Source organism: Maylandia zebra, linkage group LG13 (assembly GCF_041146795.1).
Source record: "Maylandia zebra isolate NMK-2024a linkage group LG13, Mzebra_GT3a, whole genome shotgun sequence".
Lineage (NCBI taxonomy): Eukaryota > Metazoa > Chordata > Actinopteri > Cichliformes > Cichlidae > Maylandia > Maylandia zebra.
Window position 1 is genome coordinate 31,495,447 of NC_135179.1, and position 24,103 is coordinate 31,519,549.

A 24,103-nucleotide genomic window follows, 5' to 3' on the forward strand; every position below is an offset into this window, starting at 1 on the left:
TGATGTGGAGTGAAGCCACGTTAATGACAACGTGAACAACCATTGGAGATGTGAGCAGGACAGACGGAACAATCGACGGAAAAAGTGTGGACTTTATACCAGTTTTTAAACTGTGTTGAAAACACGTAAAACCAGAGTTATGATAAAAATATGCAATGTTTGTTTTTTTCTTGAATCCTATCGTTGTTTATATTTACTGGAAAAAGAAACAGTAATAACGGTGTTTTATAAGGAAAGCGCTCGAAAGCACTCTCCCCCTGTGAGCAAAAACAAAACACAAAACCACCCCCGCGCCCCTCGCCTTTCCTATTGGTGGAAACATGTACGATGTGGACCAATCAAAAAATGATATGGCAACAAGGCATTTAGTTGTTTAGGAAGGGAGGAAGTTTTAGGAGTGACGGCGGTGTTTTGAGATGTGAGAGATTTGCGACGTTTAGCGCAAATCTTGTGTAGTCAGTGTGTAGTGTAGTCAATAGTTTTGTTGTGTGTGTCAGAACAATGAAGCGACTGCTGAATGTTACAGGTGTTACAGCAGTGATACATCTCCTGTTGTTAGGCCTGCAGGTATCAGGCTGTTGTTCTCCTTTATCTCATAGTGGACAGAAATTATTTTTTGGAGTGGCAGAAATAATTTGTGTGGCATCAGATTTGATGCAGAACAGCTGATTGTTCTGTAAATAGTTTGAAATGTTTATTTTAAAAACCACCTTGGCTGCATTTTTAGGTAAACCGCTGCAAAAAACTTTGTTTTTTGAAAAACTCAGTTACTTTTTTGAAGAAGTAACTATATAATTAATTGCACAACATTGGCCATTATATACTGTATTTTGCAGACAGAGTGACAGGACTCTCTCCCAGAGCACAGACTCATACTCATAATACAAGTCAGAGCTTTATAAAAACAAAATAAAACAAAGTTGTAAAACTTTGGTTTTGTTTTGTTGTTTCCAATAGTGTTAACATACTACACAGGTCATGAACAAGATTTTTTTTTAATTTTCACTGTAAGTGGGCTAAAGCACTTAGAATAGAATAGAATAGCCTTTATTGTCATTGTACAGAGTACAACAAAATTGGAGTGCCACTCCCTTGGTGCAAGATAAATAATAAATATAAATGTAAAATATAAAAAGTACAATAAAATAATCGCAAGTACTCAAACAATAGTAAGTACGATATATACAGGATAGCAGCATTAATATAATGACAGTATGAATAGCAGCATAATATAATGGCAGTGACGGTATGGTATAGCTAAGCAGGTTCAATTGATTTTGTGCTTAATGCTGTAATTTGATTATTTTGATAAACCACGTGACTTGGATGGATTTGATGCTGGCGTGACCACAGTGCACACGTCTGCTGTTGCTCACAGTGGTCCAACGGGCCTCTCAGGGAGTTTGTGTGTTCGCTCAGACACAGAAAGAATTAGAGGGAACATTGCTCAGAACAAGGGTTAAAGTTCAAGCAGCCAAGTGAAAATCTAAGACAGATAATTAGAAATGTCCAACTTGGAACATGTCTTGGAGTAATTTTTAAACAAGTACAGATTCCAAGGTCATTGATCCAAATTGTTTTTTGCAAGTACCCAGATGTGTCACTACTTTGAAAGGGGCTAGAAGCACACCCAAACCATCACCCTCAGATAAAATCTGGACACAACTCTGTGTTCCAACAGGATAAGGATCCTGAAAATTTGTGGACTGTGCTTAAAATGTAGGTCGAACCCAATCTGCAAAGAAGAGTGGTCAGATATCCAGTTATTATGCGCTAAACTAGTTGATGGTTGCCAAAAGTCAGTTGTAACTTGCTACGGGGCATTTAATCAAAACTTAGTAGGGGTGTGTATAATTTTGACCCTGTTTGGAATAAAGAAAAAAATCCAGTTGTGGACCCAGTTCTTGTTGTTTAAATGAATCAAAGTTGGAAAAGGAGCAGTTCTAAGAAATTATTAAAAGCCTAAAATATACTATGATGAATGTATATAAACCTCTGACTACAGTTATATAACTAACCGCATATACAAGCTTGAATCTAAAAATTTTGTTTTCACAATGAAAAAAACTTTACACTTATCCCAAAACTGTTTATGTTCAATCCCCCCTCGTGTATTTGTAGGCAAAAGAACAGACGGACAGGCACTCTAAAGACATCAAAGGACACCCACATCATTACAGTCCCTCCAGTAATCGACACCCTGACCCCCCAGACAGGAGAGATCACAGGGGTTATGGTTACCGCGGGGATTCAGGAAACCACCGGAATAGCACAGACCATCTACGGAATTGGAAGGATGGCAAAGATTTCAGAAGCCGATACCATGATGATGACCACAAAAGTCACAAGGATAGAGATAAAAACATCTTCTTGAAAGAGGAAATGAAAAAGGAGCGAATGTTTATAACAGTCTCCGATGGACTGACACCTTCAACTTCTAACATCAGGGTCAAGGAGGAGGTGGACAAGGAGAAGGCCACTGGAAGCCATGGTAAAGTTAAAGCGAAAGACCTAGAATCATCCAAGGAAAAGAAAGGCAGCATTGAAAATGATCAATACAGTGATAGCACTGATGATGACGGAAAATCACCTAAAACAAAAAAGAATAAAAAGAAAAAGAAGAAGAAGGAGAAGGAGAAAAAGAATAAGAATAAGAAACAGAAGGAGAAGTCTTAGGTGTTATTTTGTCCTTGTCATATAACTCTGGGATGATGGTAGCAGCTTATTTCTGGACTGATTTTCTAACATAGTTTTCTCACTTTCTTTTCCTCCACCCAATTGTTTTTTGTTACTGTCATTAGAAGAGGAAGGTAGACCTCAGAGTGATTCATCATGTATGAAGGAATAGACTGATATGTTAGGAAGCACGTTTGTTGGTGGTCTTTCTCTAAAAGAAGATTAGTATTACTTTTGTCTTTGTGTATCTAGTACAGTGGTCTTTACCTCACTTAGAACTAAGATTGAATTTTCTCAGTTAATTCAGGTATTTTTCCCCCACTTCAGACAGCGTGTTTGCTCGGTCAAATTAATTCTCATGTGGAATGAAATGTTCTCATGTGTTCCTCAGTAAACAGGCAAACAAAAACCTTTTCCAAGACGTCTGTTCCTTTTACACATTCTGCACAGTTTTCAGCACTGTATTAAAGTCTGCCACGTTTCAGGTATGGCATCACATCTTGGTTCTATTTTTTAATTAAATGTTCAATAAAATAAGCAGTAAGAAAATAAGCAGTAAGAAATTTTTTTCATTTCATTGGACCAACAGCATTGTAGTTTTAGAAAAGGTATACATGTATCTGACATCTTGTATTCATTTTGATCTCAAATAAAGACGTAAAATAAACAAATGTGTACTATTCCTTAGTTTTTGGGGTTTTCTTTCTTGATTTTATGTTTGATATTATGTTTGAGTGGCTCCCATCAGGAAGTACATGTAGACTATGCTTCCAGGTTGTAGGACACAAAAAAAAGGGTCACTAATGTCCCTACAGCATTTCAACATCTGAACTGTAAGCCTTTCCCACCCCAGTATTGCATCCTTTTCTTGCTTCCTTCCCCACACATTCAGTTCCTTGGTAATTGAACTGATCATTGAATCTGAACTATGATTGGTCATTTTATACTGATGCTTTTATGTTCTATGTCTTATGTGGTGGTCTCTGTGCCTTTTTAATTGCCCCTTGGGGATAAATAAAGGGAATTTGAATTGTATCAATACATTTGAAGTGATCATATGCGTGTTTGATTTAATTTTAAATTTACCACAATTTGTTTTTAATATCTGAAATGTTCAAATTTATTCAGGTAAATGGCAAAGAACCTGCATCTAAAGAGTAGTTTAGAATTCTAGTACAAATTGGAAATAGTGAAACTACAAGTAACTCAAAGTTACTTTACTAAGTTCGTAAGCTAAGTTATTTTTGCTTGACGTCTGTGGAGAAAAAAAGGTCTGACTGGTTTGACTGTTTTTACATACTAAGGCTTTTGCCTGTGTCTAATGTAATGCAGTCGAAGCTCATCTATCAGAGATGAATATGCCATCCAAAAATGGAGGAACACACTCCATATTTTGTTGTAAATTATTATAGGTATATCATATGTATCTTTTTTCTATTGTATTTACCAACATCAAGAAGTCACAAGAAAAGAAAGACCACACCATGGTACATGTTTAAATACGGAAAGTTTATTGATCTAATTTATTTATTAAACAAAAAGACAACATTTTTTTCACACACAAGGGTGGGCCAATATCAGACAGAAATGTGAACTCCACTCTGTACAGTAGGCAGTAAACTGTGATATGTAGATTCAAGCTGTTCATATTTTTGGCCACCAGATATGACCGTGTTGCAAAGCTTTGAGTAATGTTAAGTGGAGTGATTCTTATATAGCGCTTTTCTACCCTCCCAGGGTACTGAAAGCTCTCTATTCAACATGCCACATTCACCCCATTCGCACCAGCACCGTCTTGTATCAGCTCACTAACTACTAGTGATGGGTAGATGAGGCCTCGTGAAACATTTCAGCACATTCCCCAAACTGTATCGATACTGTGTCGACACAGTGTTGCTGTTTTGCTCCATACTGACACCTGCTGGACCTTAAATATAATTGCGGACAACTTACTTGAGACTCACAACAGACTGATTCAATGACCTGGGGCCCGTTCTTCGTACGTCGCTTACTACATCCAAGATCAAATGACACATCCAAGACCAAACCATCGCGCTAACCGTGAGCTCGCTAATCCGGTTCCCCGAACACACCTGCTGTTGACGATTAGTACAGCTGGATGAAGTAATGTGAGATCACTGGGTGTCGTAAAAGGGGCTACGCATCGATAGTAGAAACATTGATCGGCAACCCTCTGATTGGTCGGCGAAAATGTCAAAGGAGAGCGCTCGGTATTTTTCGGCAGCAGAGCAAGAACTCTTGAGTGAGGGATTTCGGGAGTTTCAGAGTTTAATCAGAACGCAAGGGAACACTGCAAAGGCTGCAAAAGGAAGGAGAGAGGGCTGGCAGAAAGTTGCTGACAAATTAAACTCGTAAGTAATTTAATAATAACAATAATAATGGAGTGGATTGATATAGCGCTTTCCAAGGCACCCAGAGCGCTTTACAATGCCACTATTCAGTCACTCTCACATTCACACACTGGTGGAGGCAGCTACAGTTGTAGCCACAGCTGCCCTGGGGCAGACTGACAGAAGCCAGGCTGCCATATCGCGCCATCGGCCCCTCTGGCCAACACCAGTAGGCGGTAGGGTAGATTTATTATATTACACTATATTATCCAATATTATATTACATTATATTATATTATGTTATATTATATCCCCTTACACATTAGAGCCACAACAGGACCCACTAGAACATGGGAACAAGTAAAAGGGAAATATAAGAATATTCTACAGAATGGTAATATTTATCACTTATATTGCTTTTCGTCTCTTGGAAAGAGACCCTGGAATAATCTGTTTGTTTATAACAGCAACCAAGAAAAGGGCAGAGCAAAAAAAAAGACAGGTGGTGGTCCTGCACCCCCTCGTCAACAAGTTGGTTAAGTAAATAATACCCTCACGGGAATATCGATATCTCTCTATGAGCACACTGTCGCGCTGAGCTAAAGGATCCTGTCTATCCCGCAATATACGCTGAATTCTGGAAACTCTCCTTATCAATCTTGCACCTTCCGCAATGGGCTGCTCGCGTATACGGACAGGATATGACTGCGACAGACTTCCCAAATCCACCTTCGCTTTTATAGCCGTGGTCTCCCATCTTGATTACACGAAGTAATTTCCAATTACTACTCTGAAATATGAATTACATCTGTAATAATCACATACATGTAATAGAATGTTAATAGTACATTTCCCTTTTTTAGGAAATGACCTGTATGTATCTGTGTGAAATCAATAAATGGATCAGGTGCTGCATTATCTTTAGTTACATTGATGTTATTTATTTATGGTGAAACAGTGGTGGAATATCGCTGTTGCTTTCGTATAAATGAAGCGGACATACCTGCGTGGCCGCGATCTGATCCTGTTTACATAAAGTGAACCTGCTCCCGAGCAGGTTTACGCTTACGGCTCTGTTGCTATGGCAGCAAGTCCCGGATGAGCTTCGGGGAACCGAACGATCCAAGATCACGCGAAATCGTCAACAATCAAATCCAGCTAACCTACTTAGCGAAGTACGAAGAACGGGCCCCTGGTCATACTTGTACACTGTAAGGTATTGTATTTTCCATGGAATCATTTTGTATCTTTTACATTTCAAATATTGTAGAAATCTTTAAAATATATTGTGAATGACATTAAGTGAAAATTAAAATGAAAGTATTGTGAATGTAATATTACTCATTTAAATGTAACTGACACAGAGTTTATTATAAATTTCTATTCAGAAAAATAAGTTTATCCAATGTTTTTCCAGCTTTGGAAAACTCACAGGCATAGATGAAGCTGGGGTACACAAAAACTGTAAAGCCAGGTGGAAAAGGTTCAGATTAGATGCCTTCCTATTCCCCCAGTACGTTAAAGGATCCTCTGATCTTGGAATGTTTCTCTCCGACACTCTCCACAATACTAAGGGGTTGGCAGTCCTTTATAATAAAATTCAGGACTGCCTTGTCCAGAACAGTCTTCCTAGATGCTTGATTTCAAAATAATAAAACACATATTAATAAAAAAAAATCATGATAAAGCTGTTCAGTGTCAATATAGGCCGACCTGTGTTCATTCTCGGTATGTTTGTGTCCTCATTTTCATGTTTGGCTCTGTAATGCCTAAACACTGATGAGGTGCTTTTTTGTGTAAGAAATGCAGAACAGATGCGACATTTAACCTGCATAAAATGAAATAATTTACACTGCAAGTCACATTGCTGTTTTTCCTATTCTGATAGATTACACTGAAACAAAGACAACGAACTATTACCTTATTTGCAGTTAAAAGATCACACAGCAGAAACATTTCTTTTTCTTAATGATATTACTCATTACCCGGACCTAAATTTGCAGCTGTTGTACTTACATTTGTGTCTCAGCGGCAGGTGGGTCACATACTGTAAGGGCAGAACCATGAAATAATTTCCAGAGCATTTTCATTTTTTTTAAACTGGGGTGTCCATATATGTTAAACTCAGTATCGAGACAATATACATGATTTGTGGCAAGATTAGTCCAGGAGGGGGGTACAAGTTTCTGATCTGCCCTGCAGCATCCTCAAGTGGTGGAAAACTAAAACATCATTTTGAAATGAGAGGGGGCAGGGATAGCTCAGTAGGTAGAGTGGTGGCCCCATGACCAGAAGGTTGGGGCTCAAATCCACTGAATGGCTACCCTGAGGTACCCCTGAGCAAGGTACCGTTCCTACACACTGCTCCCTGGGCGCCCAATGGCTGCCCACTGCTTCACTGAGTGAATGGGTTAAATGCAAAGATGAATTTCCCCACGGGGATCAATAAAGTATAAGTATGAAAGAGCCACACGAAGCAGAATATGCTTGTGTTTTTCTACTGATATCAATTTAACTAAACACAACTTTTAGAAGTGTGCACCACAGGAGGCCAAGATTATAAACTAAACTTAAAAAACATCAACAAAAAGCACAGCCATGTTAATAAATTCTGAGCTTTTCTAAATCTCTAAAAGACAAAGGATCCAGCAGGTTGATGCCCTGGGATCAGCAATGACACACCTCACACAAAGCTGAGACCCCACAAATAAAGTAACTCAGATCTGACTAAGAAAGAGTCCAAAATGAGCACACATCATCTGGTCTCTCTTTTTTAAGATTATTTTAAAAAGGATTAAAACCTTTATTGGATAGTGTAGCAGTGAATATAGACAGAAAGCTGGTGAGAAAGAGAGGGAGATGATGCAGCAACGGACCGCAGGTCAGACTCAAACCCAATCCCCTACACATGCTATATGGCATGTGGTCGCCTGCTCAACACTGAGCATGCAGTATCTGATGCCCAGATGCTGGTAGTTTTGAGGCTGTTTCATAACAGTTTCATATGATTTTTTTTAGTGATTCTTAGTAAACAACTGTGGCTAAAGTCTGAATTTCAGTGTGTGTGTATGGGTGAGAAATACACGGGGAGTGAGAGACACATTATCAGGAAGAGGAAGAGACTGAAATCTTCTGAATGTGGATGGCTGAGCTCGGACTCAGATCATTGCTGTCTATATAGGTCTATATTTCGAATTCTTCTAATTATTATTGGTTACAATCATATATGTGCAGGGAATATTAAAAAAAGAGCATTTACACAGATGGAGACTGCTTGGCTCGCACTTTTTGGCACTTTAGTCATCGCTTCTGAGGTGAGACTTCCTTCTTTGGTTATGATTTGGCAGTCTATATTCACTCATTTCTCTTACTGCCCATTCTGTTTAAAGTTACGTAAAATAAATGAATTTTGTTACTTGTTTCACTGAATTTGACAGCACCATTTCTTTTTAAAAGCCGAGTAAACAATCTGTTAAAATTTGGCTCACATCTACCAAGGCCTTAAAGGTTAACTTATTGAAAAATTGATTGAAAATTGACTGAAAACTTTATAACGTAGACACTAGGATTCTTACAAGTGTGGTGTCTGTTGTCACCATAAAGAAAGTATCGCAAGAAGATTTCAAATATCATGTCTGACTTCTCACCTCTCCTTTAAAGTCATTAGATTAATCTGAATGTCAAAGTAATAATAATGCATTATAGAGCTATTTTTTTAAACTGTTTTTTTACTGCCATTTTTTGTAATGACAACATGTTGAGATTTAGGGAATGATGTGATGATTCCAAACAGCATGTTATTTAGGACCTCTGAACTAATACACTACATGTCAAAGGTTTGGACACACCTTTTCATTTAATGTTTTTTTTTTAATTTTCATAACTCCCCAAAATTTGATTCTGTTCATCTGGCCGTAACGTTTTTAGTGGGAGAAACATTTTGTCACTCATCCAAGTCTTCAGACTTCTTCAGTCTCAGTTGACTGCAGGTTTCTCCAACCTTATAAACAGTAGATTTGCACATTGACTGAAATGTGTTAGTGTAACCATTTAAATACATACCAATTTGAATAAAATAAATGTTAATATGTATAAAAAATGAAAAAATCAAAACCCAACTTTACCCATACGGAAAAGAAATAGAAAAAAACTTATAAAAGACTTGCATAAGATTTGCTTACTTCAATATAGTGAATCATATAAGGCTTATATGATTTACTCATGAAAGTGGCCACTTTCTCATTACTTTCATATATTGTTTTAGTAAGTATCCAAAACATACAAGTTTCATTTATATAATTTTTCAAGGGATCTTATATCTGTTTTCACTCTTGTATGCTTTTCATACAAGTTTCATGCAAGACAGATACAAACTCTATAAGGTTTATATATATCTTTTCCATATGGGTAGCCATTCTGTATAGACTAGCTGCTGAGCACACACTAATTAAAAAAAACAATCATATTGCAAAATTGGAGCTACATGTGGAAAAATGTCGTTAATTTCAGCATGTTTCAGTTTACAAACCACGTCCCATATTCCTAACGGTGTGTTCACACCGACCGCGATAGACGCGAACACAGCGTCAGGTTTACATGTAAAGTCAATGGAAAAGCGAGATGACCCGCGATTGCGGCTCCCGCGAAAATTCGGAAGCAGATTTGCGTCGCTATATGGCAAGCCATTAGTGCCAAAAATCGCCACTTTTCTAACCCGTTTGGTTAAGAAATGGCGTAAAAAATGCAGTTTAATTGTTTAAAACGCCGAATAAAACGGCGCTCTGTTCCGACAAACACCGTTTTTTCCGACTCTCACATGGCGCCCTGAACACACCATCCGAGTGACATAAAAAGCGGCATTCAAAGACAGACGGAAACGCTGTTTTTTCCGCCACTCGGCAGAAAATAGTGTTCGAAGATGTACCGTTCCTACACACTGCTCCCTGGGCGCCCAATGGCTGCCCACTGCTTCACTGAGTGAATGGGTTAAATGCAAAGATGAATTTCCCCACGGGGATTAATAAAGTATAAGTATGAAAGAGCCACACGAAGCAGAATATGCTTGTGTTTTTCTACTGATATCAATTTAACTAAACACAACTTTTAGAAGTGTGCACCACAGGAGGCCAAGATTATAAACTAAACTTAAAAAACATCAACAAAAAGCACAGCCATGTTAATAAATTCTGAGCTTTTCTAAATCTCTAAAAGACAAAGGATCCAGCAGGTTGATGCCCTGGGATCAGCAATGACACACCTCACACAAAGCTGAGACCCCACAAATAAAGTAACTCAGATCTGACTAAGAAAGAGTCCAAAATGAGCACACATCATCTGGTCTCTCTTTTTTAAGATTATTTTAAAAAGGATTAAAACCTTTATTGGATAGTGTAGCAGTGAATATAGACAGAAAGCTGGTGAGAAAGAGAGGGAGATGATGCAGCAACGGACCGCAGGTCAGACTCAAACCCAATCCCCTACACATGCTATATGGCATGTGGTCGCCTGCTCAACACTGAGCATGCAGTATCTGATGCCCAGATGCTGGTGGTTTTGAGGCTGTTTCATAACAGTTTCATATGATTTTTTTAGTGATTCTTAGTAAACAACTGTGGCTAAAGTCTGAATTTCAGTGTGTGTGTATGGGTGAGAAATACACGGGGAGTGAGAGACACATTATCAGGAAGAGGAAGAGACTGAAATCTTCTGAATGTGGATGGCTGAGCTCGGACTCAGATCATTGCTGTCTATATAGGTCTATATTTCGAATTCTTCTAATTATTATTGGTTACAATCATATATGTGCAGGGAATATTAAAAAAAGAGCATTTACACAGATGGAGACTGCTTGGCTCGCACTTTTTGGCACTTTAGTCATCGCTTCTGAGGTGAGACTTCCTTCTTTGGTTATGATTTGGCAGTCTATATTCACTCATTTCTCTGGAGCTGGAGCTACCGCATAAAAATGGCGTTTCTTACGGCGTTCTGTGCCAGCTGTAACGGCGTTTAAAGCTGCGTTTTATTGAAATTATGCAGGGCACTCCCCATGGTTCCCTCATCCAATTACTTTCAACTCATTTCACCCAATCAAAGAAGAGGAAGTGCAGACCACACTAATGCATCACTGATTCACCTTGCTGCTAAGTGATTGCCTATTCAGTACCAGTGCTTGTCACAGTATTGACTTGTATTATAATCCCACTATGCATTTTGATGTGTTTAAGGCATGATCAAGCAAACAAACGACAGAATACTTTTTCTGAAACCTTAACTGTGTTACATGTTATGGCAGCTAACAGGTAATAAGCAGAGCTAGCTTCTTTCTTATTTTCCTCTTTACTTTTCTTAACCTTTAACTTATGTCTTAGCAATCAGATTCTGCCATCATGCATTACCGCTTCGTGCTAGTTATGTTGACTTTTCTCTTCTTTTGTCTCCACTTTTTTCACCCGTATTTGGACACTCGGTGCATGGCTTCTTTGTTTACGTTAGGGATCAGCTGTTAGCGCTGCGCCCTGCAGCTACGCTACCGGCAGACAGACCCTACGTCCCCAGTGAGGAAAGAGACGGGGGTGATGTCTCCCGAGAAGGACACCTTACACACCATCTCTCCTTCCTGTAATCACTGTAAATGTGAGATTGCTCCCTGATATGATTGAGGAGCTAATGACGCTAACCCGGTCACAGTGGCAGTATACAGGTGTCGTGCCAAACTAGGTATCCCCGACAGAATTTGTTTCCCCTGCGTCGGGAGCACACGCTGGACTGTCCAAATCACGGGAAACAGTATCCCACATTGTTGATTTTTAGTTCACAAACACCTCTTATTATGACGCATTACTCCTGAAACTTTGGAGGATTTAGCTCTTTATATAGTAAAGTTACAGGAGAATAAAAATAGTTATCAGCCAAAATGTTAATGGTTTGTTAAAATAATCCCATCTGATAGCGTTAGCATCCGTGGAGGCAGCCTGTGAATCTCTGTGGTCCGCAGATTCCAAACGCAATCTCCGACAGCTCTTCTTATAATATCAGGGGACTTTAATCATGTCTCACTGGACGCTACACTGCCCACCTTCACCCAGTATGTGACCTGTCCCACTGTAGGCAATAAAACATTGTACTTAATGTATGCCAATGAAAAAGTGGCATACAGTTCATCACCTCTCCGATCTCATCGTAACCTAGTGCGCCTTGTCCCTGTGTGCAGCCTTTAGTGTGCACGGAGCCACTAATCACCCACACATTACAGAGATGGTCCGCGGAGGGCATATAAATAAATAATAAAAGCAAATAAATGACAGAATTATTTTTTTGAAACAAGTGGAGACATTAACTTTGATCAAAATCCTTTTGTGTTCAGTTTAAATTAATACCATTGTATAATAGCCTTTAAATTTAATAATGTTAACAGTATCTCAGGGATATTTTTGCCCTTTCAACATGCATTAAAAAATAGGTATGCAGTTTTGAATTAGACCTGTATGTACAGGGAGTGCAGAATTATTAGGCAAGTTGTATTTTTGAGGAATAATTTTATTATTGAACAACAACCATGTTCTCAATGAACCCAAAAAACTCATTAATATCAAAGCTGAATGTTTTTGGAATTAGTTTTTAGTTTGTTTTTAGTTTTAGCTATTTTAGGGGGATATCTGTGTGTGCAGGTGACTATTACTGTGCATAATTATTAGGCAACTTAACAAAAAACAAATATATACCCATTTCAATTATTTATTTTTACCAGTGACACCAATATAACATCTCCACATTCACAAATATACGTTTCTGACATTCAAAAACAAAACAAAAACAAATCAGCGACCAATATAGCCACCTTTCTTTGCAAGGACACTCAAAAGCCTGCCATCCATGGATTCTGTCAGTGTTTTGATCTGTTCACCATCAACATTGCGTGCAGCAGCAACCACAGCCTCCCAGACACTGTTCAGAGAGGTGTACTGTTTTCCCTCCTTGTAAATCTCACATTTGATGATGGACCACAGGTTCTCAATGGGGTTCAGATCAGGTGAACAAGGAGGCCATGTCATTAGTTTTTCTTCTTTTATACCCTTTCTTGCCAGCCACGCTGTGGAGTACTTGGACGCGTGTGATGGAGCATTGTCCTGCATGAAAATCATGTTTTTCTTGAAGGATGCAGACTTCTTCCTGTACCACTGCTTGAAGAAGGTGTCTTCCAGAAACTGGCAGTAGGACTGGGAGTTGAGCATGACTCCATCCTCAACCCGAAAAGGCCCCACAAGCTCATCTTTGATGATACCAGCCCAAACCAGTACTCCACCTCCACCTTGCTGGCGTCTGAGTCGGACTGGAGCTCTCTGCCCTTTACCAATCCAGCCACGGGCCCATCCATCTGGCCCATCAAGACTCACTCTCATTTCATCAGACAATAAAACCTTAGAAAAACCAGTCTTGAGATATTTCTTGGCCCAGTCTTGACGTTTCAGCTTGTGCGTCTTGTTCAGTGGTGGTCGTCTTTCAGCCTTTCTTACCTTGGCCATATCTCTGAGTATTGCACACCTTGTGCTTTTGGGCACTCCAGTGATGTTGCAGCTCTGAAATATGGCCAAACTGGTGGCAAGTGGCATCTTGGCAGCTGCACGCTTGACTTTTCTCAGTTCATGGGCAATTATTTTGCGCCTTGGTTTTTCCACACGCTTCTTGCGACCCTGTTGACTATTTTGAATGAAACGCTTGATTGTTCCATGATCACGCTTCAGAAGCTTTGCAATTTTGAGACTGCTGCATCCCTCTGCAAGATATCTCACTATTTTTGACTTTTCTGAGCCTGTCAAGTCCTTCTTTTGACCCATTTTGCCAAAGGAAAGGACGTTGCCTAATAATTATGCACACCTGATATAGGGTGTTGATGTCATTAGACCACACCCCTTCTCATTACAGAGATGCACATCACCCAATATGCTTAATTGGTAGTAGGCTTTCGAGCCTATACAGCTTGGAGTAAGACAACATGCATGAAGAGGATGATGTGGACAAAATACTCATTTGCCTAATAATTCTGCACTCCCTGTACGTTTTCTGAAAAGTGATGTAAATAAGTAATCTCAAGAACATGAAATAATTGTTTCCCATTTAAACTGGAGATGTCCTTGTCAATGTCATCAGAGTACTCTGGATGTCTTACACGAATTTGACAGTGGCACATGACAGCGCTGCACATAACATAACTAGTTTACCTGTTGTTAAGGACAAAAGAAATATTTTTAATGTGTATCTGCTCATTAGATTGTTTTATGTACTTTAATAATGAAGGCTTGTAGAGCAAGGCCACTTTTGACTCACAAACTAAGTGCTCAGCCAGACTAAAAAACAGGAAGTTGTAGTGCACAGGCATATTAATAGACAAGATACAGAAAAGAGGAACTTTGCACGTCACACAGTCTGAAACATTGCTTATATGGAAAGTACCAAAATAACACCTATATGAGGCACAGCTTATGATTCTAATGTTAGAGCTCTTGCAACTGGCGTTTGAACTGTGCAGGGGTCTCTCTCTTCCAGAAGATGATTGAATAAAAAGAAATATAAATGTTTTAACACACTATGAGTCGGTTTTCTCTGTTCTGTCATGGGGACAAAAGAATCAAACAAACAAACTGCCATGCATCATGGATATTCCTCTCAATCCACTTCACCAGGTACTTCTCTAAAAGTGTGACTCGGGTCTGTTGCCCAAAAGGATACAGGAAATGCACTGATTTCCATGATAGAATCATGTCTGTTGCTCCATGATGATAACTTTCCTATGAGCGTTTGAAGATCACTGACATCATGGCTTTTAGCCTCATTGTTTCTGCAAAGAGATTTCTCCAGTCACTGAATCTTTTGATAAAATATATTTTGATACCTCCAGAGGATGCACTATTTCAAGTCTTCCCAACTTAACCCTGAGAAACATTATTCTGAAATTTTGGCACAATTTGTTAATGGAGTTTTTTGCAGATTGACCAACCTCTGCCCACATTTCTTTCAGATCATCTCTGCTTCTCTAAAATGTTATTTTAATATCGAATCATGTTACTGACCTGTTGCCAAGTAACCTAATTACTTTTAAAATGTCCCTCCAGCTGTTTCTTTTTAGAACCACTTATTTTTCCAGCCTTTTCTCACCCCATACCAACTGTTTTGAAACATATTACTGCCATCAAATTCAAAAGGAGTTATTTTTAACGACATAGTCTAGGTTTAAACACATGACATATTTTCTATGTTACAGTGTGAATAAATAATGGCTTTGAGATTTGCAAATCACTGCTTTCTTCTCTCTCTCTTTTTTTTTTTACATTTTACACAGGAGACTAGTATTTTCAGAACTGGGTTTGTACAAAGTCTGTCTGGAGAAAAGTGATCTGCTCTCTAATGTTAACACTTTTTTTCAGCTGTGTACTGTCACAACACCAAACACACACCAAATCACTTTATGTCCACTGCACTGTACTGAGCCACTTCAAGACCTACTATACCGTTTTTTCTTCATCTAATTCTTTACTGTAAATGTTTGATAGTTGTTTATCATTATCAGCTGCTGTAACGTTTACGCAAGTTTAGTTTATTATATATATGAGATATGTACGCAATATTTTAAATTAAGTATCAGCTCATCGTTCACAAACACTGCCTTTCCTCTCACCGCTATCTCGTCCTGTCAGCCCGCAGCAGCTGGAAACCGGGCAGCTCCACACTCATGTCCGGAGTTTGCGGTGTTAGCCAGGACTCCGTTAGCATCATGATGCTACACTGCGGTAGCGCAGCGCTAATAGCTGATCCCTCAAGTAAACAAGGGACCCATGTGCCACACAGTTAAGGTCTTGTTTCACAAAAAGAATGCCGTTGTTTGCTTGTTTGATCATGCTTTAAACATATCAAAATGCATAGTGGGATTATAATACAAGTCAATACTGTGACAAGCACTGGTACTGAATAGGCAATCACTTAGCAGCAAGGTGAATCGGTGATGCATTAGTGTGGTCTGCACTTCCTCTTCTTTGATTGGGTGAAATGAGTTGAAAGTAATTGGATGAGGGAACCATGGGGAGTGCCCTGCATAATTTCAATAAAACGCAGCTTTAAACGCCGTTACAGCTGGCACAGAACGCCGTAAGAAACGCCGTTTTTATGCATCTTTGAACGGCGTTTTCTGCCGAGTGGCGGAAAAAACGGCGTTTCCGTCTGTCTTTGAATGCCGCTTTTTATGTCACTCGGATGGTGCGTTCAGGGCGCCACGTGAGAGTCGGAAAAAACTGCGTTTGTCAGAACAGAACGCCCTTTTATTCGGCGTTTTGAATAATTAAACGGCGTTTTTTACGCCATTTCTTAACCAAACGGGTTAGAAAAGTGGCGATTTTTGGCACTAATGGCTTGCCATACTAATGGCTTGCCATATTTTGCGAAAACGCCAAAACGCGTGAAACGCGTGTCAGTGTAGCGCGTTTGATTCGCGAAAAAAACCACGCGCGTGAGTTTTTGTGTTGCATTTTGTGCATACACGCGTTTCGCGTCTACCGCTCAGTTGGAAAAATCTGAACTCCAGCGTCAAATCGCACCGCGACAACCAATCAGGAGCCTGGTGACGTGCTCTGACCTAGGTCAAAGGGGCAGATCCAGCCAAAGCCCTTCATTCTTCAATGGAGGGAAGGCTAATCAACGCAGTAGCAAACCACCCGGAGCTGTATGACACCAGCTGCTTTCTGTACCGAGACAGGAATATAAAGGACTGAGCTTGGAGGAAGATATGTGAAGAGACGGGCAACCTGGTAAGTTCATTCATTTCTCTTTTGAAAGTTTTCACTGACCCGGGGAAGCCGCACAAAAGCTAGCAAGCCACCGCTATTTTCCCACTGACGTACAAATACCGTTCTGCTTTTATGCATGTTGTCATTTAGGAATATATTTTGTTTATTAATAAACAGCACACAGTGGTCCCGCTGTTCATCCGTCACTGCTTCGCTTTTTCGCTGATTTTCTTTTTCATTTTCTTTTTTTTGCACAGTACAGCATTGCAATCTGCAGCCTGATTGACAAATCTGCTCCGTGTCGTGTCTCCTGCGCTTGCCAAATTTATCACGTTTGGTTTTGATAACCATCACGTCCGATAGAAAAAACAGCACAAAAACACTCATAACTATGAGCCTCATTCGGAAATAGACACCTGCACCGCGAGGGAAAAAGGCGCACGAAAGTGGCGGGCAGATGAAGACAAACCGCGGCATAATAATACTTTTACGTTTTGCAATCTACAAAGGTTTGCACTTTGAGAATCAATTGTGAGAACTGTGACCAATGTTCATGTGTGTGTGTGGAAAAAAGTGTATAAAGTGCGTGGCCAGGGGCTAGTTATTCTGAGAACCCCTGCTGCAATAAATGAGGGACCACTGTCTACTCTATGATTATTATATTCAACCTGTTAACATTTAATACTGTATTGATAGAACCAACTGATTCTGCAGCAGAGCATCCCCAGTCCCTGAGCTGCTGCTGCTGCACCACAGGTATGTAATTGTAGCATCAGATGTACAGCAAGCACTGATAGCTTTTTAGTCGGTGGGATTGCCTTGTGATCACCTTTACTAAATATCTACAACCAATCTGATTATATCCTGTTTTTTTTTGTTTTTTTCGATCTTGAAATTAAAATCTAGTAGCAGTCTTCTCATTTCTTTGTGTTTTGTGCTGTTTTACAGGCCCACAAAGGAGGACGGCTCCAAGGCAGATGAGGGACGTTGTTCCAGATTTACTGGCGTTTAGATCAACTGGCGTTGGTCGAACAGATGTGTGGCAAACGCCAGTTGATCTAAACGCCAGTAGATCTAAACGCCAGTAGATCTGGAACAACGGTCCCAGGACGGTCCATCGGCGGTGGAGCTGGCCATCCTGGAGTCCCTGAAGAGGCCACACCAGTCTCCAATGGAGCATTTCCTCCTCAGCCTTGTTCCTGCTCTTGAGAGCAGCTGGTCCTTTTTATTCCTGTCTCTCTGTAAATACTTATATTTTATGTTTAATGTTTTTCTGTGTGAGAATTTTAATATTATTTCAAATAAATTTTTATAATGACTAATGTCTCAGTTCTACTACACGTATGTCCTACTACACACGACTTGACACATGTAGAATTTATTTCATATTATACTAATGACAAAATATACTAATACAGTGGGATGCAAAGGTTTGGGCAACCTTGTTAATAGACATTATTTTCCTGTATAAATCGTTGGTTGTTACAATAAAAATGTCAGTTAAATATCATACAGGAGACACACACAGTGATATTTGAGAAGTGAAAAGAAGTTTACTGGATTTACAGAAAGTGTGCAATAATTGTTTAAACAAAATCAAGCAGCTGCATCAATTTGGGCACCACAAAAAAAGAAATGAAATAAATATTTAGTGTATATCAATGTGTGTGTCTCCTATATGATATATGGGGTGCCTTTGTCTGGACGTGCTTCCCATCCAGAGCTGCACAGCACAGAGGAAAGTTCCAGCGCTCCTGGAATCCCTCTGTGATGGACCGCCAGTCTTCAGTTGAAGGCACAGCCATGGAGTCGTCCACTAGACAGTCCCAGATGGCCGATGGCCGTCGCTACCTGGGGGGTGATCTGGCTCACCGTGGACACACCGACTCTGAAACTGAACGCGATGGTCCTGAAGGAGTCCCCGGTGACAAGGAACCTGGACAAAATTGTTCAAAATCAGTATTATGTGTACTGCAGTTACAAAATACATTATTCAAATTCCAAAACACTTTTGTGATGTCAGATATAAATCACAAAACATAAATCTTACATAAAACATTTTGTAATTATAAGGATAATTACAAAATGTATATTAGATAATATCTAAAACAGTTGTGTTTTGTTTTAACTTTAACATATCATAATTTGATTGGTAGCAACTTTCACAACTACAGTGAGCCAATCACTCATAATTCCTAAACATGTCAATCAGGTAGGAATGAAGTAAGACATTAATAGAAATAAAGAGTTGTATGTTGACATGTAGCCCTTTCCTTGCTTAAATCATTAATATTTTTGAAAAATTAATCTGTGATAAGACAGCTTATCAAGATAGAACCATGTAACTAAAGATGAACCAAACTGTTCACAATTTTATCTAGCTCTCAGTTTTAAGAAAGGCTGGCGACCCCTGTTATAGAGTCTGACAGCTGCAGGAATTATATACAAATATTCAACTATCCCAGAATTAAACCAGGGGCCCGTTCTTCGTACGTCGCTTACTACATCCAAGACCAAATCATCGCGCTAACCGTGAGCTCGCTAATCCGGTTCTCCGAACACACCTGCTGTTGACGATTAGTACAGCTGGATGAAGTAATGTGAGATCACTGGGTGTCGTAAAAGGGGCTACGCATCGATAGTAGAAACATTGATCGGCAACCCTCTGATTGGTCGGCGAAAATGTCGAAGGAGCGCGCTCTGTATTTTTCGGCAGCAGAGCAAGAACTCTTGAGTGAGGGATTTCAGGAGTTTCAGAGTTTAATCAGAACGCAAGGGAACACTGCAAAGGCTGCAAAAGCAAGGAGAGAGGGCTGGCAGAAAGTTGCTGACAAATTAAACTCGTAAGTAATTTAATAATAACAATAATAATGGATTGGATTTATATAGCGCTTTTCAAGGCACCCAAAGCGCTTTACAATGCCACTATTCATTCACTCTCACATTCACACACTGGTGGAGGCAGCTACAGTTGTAGCCACAGCTGCCCTGGGGCAGACTGACAGAAGCCAGGCTGCCATATCGCGCCATCGGCCCCTCTGGCCAACACCAGTAGGCGGTAGGGTAGATTTATTATATTACACTATAATATCCAATATTATATTACATTATATTATATTATGTTATATTATATCCCCTTACACATTAGAGCCACAACAGGACCCACTAGAACATGGGAACAAGTAAAAGGGAAATATAAGAATATTCTACAGAATGGTAATATTTATCACTTATATTGCTTTTAGTCTCTTGGAAAGAGACCCTGGAATAATCTGTTTGTTTATAACAGCAACCAAGAAAAGGGCAGAGCAAAAAAAAGACAGGTGGTGGTCCTGCACCCCCTCGTCAACAAGTTGGTTAAGTGAATAATACCCTCACGGGAATATCGATATCTCTCTATGAGCACACTGTCGCGCTGAGCTAAAGGATCCTGTCTATCCCGCAATATATTCTGAGGACTCTCCTTATCAATCTTGCACCTTCCGCAATGGGTGGCTCGCGTATACGGACAGGACATGGCTGCGACAGACTTCCCAAATCCACCTTCGCTTTTATAGCCGTGGTCTCTCATCTTGATTACACAAAGTAATTTCCAATTACTACTCTGAAATATGAATTACATCTGTAATAATCACATACATGTAATAGAATGTTAATAGTACATTTCCCTTTTTTAGGAAATGACCTGTATGTATCTGTGTGAAATCAATAAATGGATCAAGTGCTGCATTATCTTTAGTTACATTGATGTTATTTATTTATGGTGAAACAGTGGTAAAATATCGCTGTTGCTTTCGTATAAATGAAGCGGACATACCTGCGTGGCCGCGATCTAATCCTGTTTACATAAAGTAAACCTGCTCCCGAGCAGGTTTACGCTTACGGCTCTGTTGCTATGGCAGCAAGTCCCGGATGAGCTTCGGGGAACCGAACGATCCAAGATCACGCGAAATCGTCAACAATCAAATCCAGCTAACTTACTTAGCGAGGTACGAAGAACGGGCCCCAGGTCTAAATAAAAAGGAGTGAGTATCACTACAAAGATTAACCCACAGTGGTCCTCGTACCAGTTTGATATCAGCAAACACTGAGAGCATACATTGATGTGACACCACAGCCATGCTATCATTGCAAACACTGATAACAGCATAAGTCGAATTAAATCGGGACTTGATGAGACCTTTCGAGTATCACTAGAAATATTATAAACAGTCGTCTCTGTACCACAGTTTGCTATCAGTAAACACTGACGGCATTCATTGATAGCATGTCTATAAACGATAGTTTAGCATATATTAGCACAGGTATCAATAAAGGACTACCATATTAAATACTTTTACTAACCTCAGGCAGACGGACAGGCGCTCTGCAGGTGGGATTGAGCGCCTGTAGTTGGTGTCTAGGCGGCGATACTTGGACCAACGTGGGACAGCAGGTCCTCAAATTGGGCGAGGGAAAGACGGCGATATCGCAGAAATCGAATGTCATCCAGGTGCAGCTCCTGGAGCAAGTGGTGAAACTCACCAAACTGCTCACCTGTCTGGAGGACCTGATGGACCCAGGTACGGCGAGGACGTCCTTAACGCCGCTGTTCTGCTCTCCACAGTACATAGAGAAAGGAGACTCTCTCTTCAAACGCTAGCTCGACAGCTGCCATCTAGCAAAGATGCTGGTCTGGCACAACTTCCTCCCACATCCCTCCCACATTTCCGGTTCACGCGCCTCAAAATTGCATATTTTGAGGCGCGATGGATTTTTCTTGGACACGCGTGGAGGTGCGAATGTGCACGCGTCAAATTAGGGGCGTTTGGGGCGTTTTCGCTAATAATCAGAAGGTTGAAATGATAAGATAAGACTTTATTGATCCCATGGTGGGAAAATTTGTGCGTTACCACAGATCAGGTAAAGATAGCTGAAGAATACAAGAGTATACCAAGAAAATAAAGTCAAGACATACAAAATAAATAAGATTTCATTTTTTTGTTAGTCAGTTAACACTGACCTAGAAAAAAAGCTTAGTCGCAAAAACACTTCCATAGGACCAACTCAGTATGTAAACTGAGTGAGTTTATAATTCTTATGATTTTATACACAGTAGATATTCGCTGTAAACTATACAGGAACATCTACACACTTGCTAAATTGTACAGTACCTTTGACACAATAACAATCATGCTATTCTTATAATCTCCACTAGATGTCAGCAGTGAACCATGGCAAATGATGCTTTGAACAATAACTCATGCGAATTTTCGGATGAATGCTCTTCTTCACCATCCATGGCACGTATGGGTGCCTCAGGAGCATAGAGAGAAAATGCCTGAAGTGTTTGACCATGAGGATTTAAAGGGGGGGGGGGAACAGAACTTCCTCCATCACCTTTACCTATTTGATGCAGTGAGAATGGTAACATTTACATTAGTTAGCATCAGATTAGCTTACAGCTTAGTTAGCATCCAGAGGGATCCAGAGGGATCTGTTTCCCCATCAGCACCTGATACACATGCTTTGTGTGTATTGTGCACACAAGGTTTTGTAAATGAGCCAGAGGGTTGTTGTGTACGTATTTTTAGACATTTGCATACATGTGAAATGGATGCAAATGAATATGTTACAAATGTAATTATGGGCAGAAATCTGTGCCACCAGAAACTGAATTTGAAAAAGTTAAATTTGAATTTGAATTGCTCAGACTGAATCTGAATTGTAACTTGAATAAATGCTTTTAAAAACTGAATATGAATTAGCCTAATTTGAAATTCAATTTATTGGTTTGAAAATGATCATCACTAAACTGAAATTGAATTTTATAGTTTGAAAATGAATTCATTTGCTTTGAAACTGCATTTTATCCTTTAAAAATTTAGCTCTCGAATAATTTCAGATTCACTTCTCACCATTCAATTTCACTTCTACACTTCAATTTCAGTTCCAAAATTCATTTTTTTTGGGACTTACATCCGGTTCCGGTTCAAGAGTAATCAAGCGCAGATTAATAGAACTACGTTTTACATAGTTCATAAAAGTGTCAAAAAAGATCTTTCTAGATGGATGGATCTCCCGGTCTCCTGGATAGGAAGAATAAACTTAATTAAAATGAATGTGTTGCCACGGCTTTTATATCCCTTACAAATGCTCCCAATAACTCTTACCAAAAAAATTGTAAAAGAAATTGAAAAAGATCTGTCAAGGTTTATTTGGAGGGGTAAGAAACCCAGATTAAGTATGAAAATGTTACAGCTGCCCAAAGATAAAGGGGGTCTTGCCTTTCCTAACATTTTGCTGTATAACTGGTCATGTCATAGTAGACTTATACATCAATGGATCCACGCATATCTAAAAGAGACAGAGAATCCAAATGAAGCCTGGACATGTTCGCCATTTAATCTCCTAAGCGAACTAGTGAGTAAATATATTAAAAAACGTAACAAAGTAATGATTGATACTTACTTAAAAACATGGCGTGATATGAATAAATACACTGAAAGTAATCCTATACTAAGTTATCTAACACCTTTTATAAATAATCGGCACTTTACACCAGGAATGAAAAGTGTAATATTTCAGAGATGGTTTGGTGCAGTGTGGTGGGTGATTTGTTTGATGGGAATGATTGTATTTCTTTTGAGCAGGTCCAAAAGAAATATGGAATACATCAAATGGATTTTTTTGCATTTTTACAAGCTCGTCACCTAATTACTTCAAGTTTTGATACTTTGCACAATACAATGCAACTAGGACCCATGGAAATTTTCTTTTTACACTTAAATGCAGATAATTGTACTATAAGACAGTTTTACAATACACTAGAAGGTTATAACAAACATAATATTGGAAAACTGATTAGGAGTTGGGAGGGTGACCTCCAGTGTCATTGTGATGATCATGCCTGGAGTGAGTACATACAATCTGTGCATTCTTTATTTCTTAGTAACAGATTTAAAGAAACACAATATAAAATTTTACATAGACAGTATAGAACGCCTATTTTTCTGAATAAAATTGATCCGAGCAGGTCTGCACAATGTATTAAATGTAAATCTGCGGCGGGTTCCTACTTGCACTGTCTTTCGACTTGCTCAAAAATCTCAAAATTCTGCTTCTGTGTAACAAAAGAATTAAAAGGTATATTTAAAAGCAGAATACAAAAAGATCCAGCTCAGTATTTATTGGGGCTGCCAATTCTGAACAAATTTCCAGATAAAAACAAATATATACTATTATGTAAATTATTGTTTTTGGCAAGAGAATGTATTCTTAGGGGCGATCGTGGCTCAAAGAGTTGGCAGTTCATCTTGTAAC

At 39.4% G+C, this 24,103-nt stretch overlaps 1 protein-coding gene across 2 annotated transcripts in view; it reads left to right on the forward strand.

The window, feature by feature from the left end:
• The window catches only part of LOC101470923 (cadherin-1-like), a 65,026-nt gene that overhangs the window by 18,069 nt on the left and 22,854 nt on the right, over window positions 1–24,103 (forward strand). The window contains exon 8 of one of the 2 annotated variants that reach the window (XM_004554625.3): window positions 2,122–3,356. The exons of the other annotated variant lie outside the window; for it this stretch is intronic. Within the exon in view, the coding sequence (XP_004554682.2) occupies window positions 2,122–2,676 (555 nt within the window). The 3' untranslated portion in view covers window positions 2,677–3,356. Of the gene's footprint in view, window positions 1–2,121; window positions 3,357–24,103 lie in introns of those variants that run through there. 2 annotated transcript variants of the gene reach the window in all.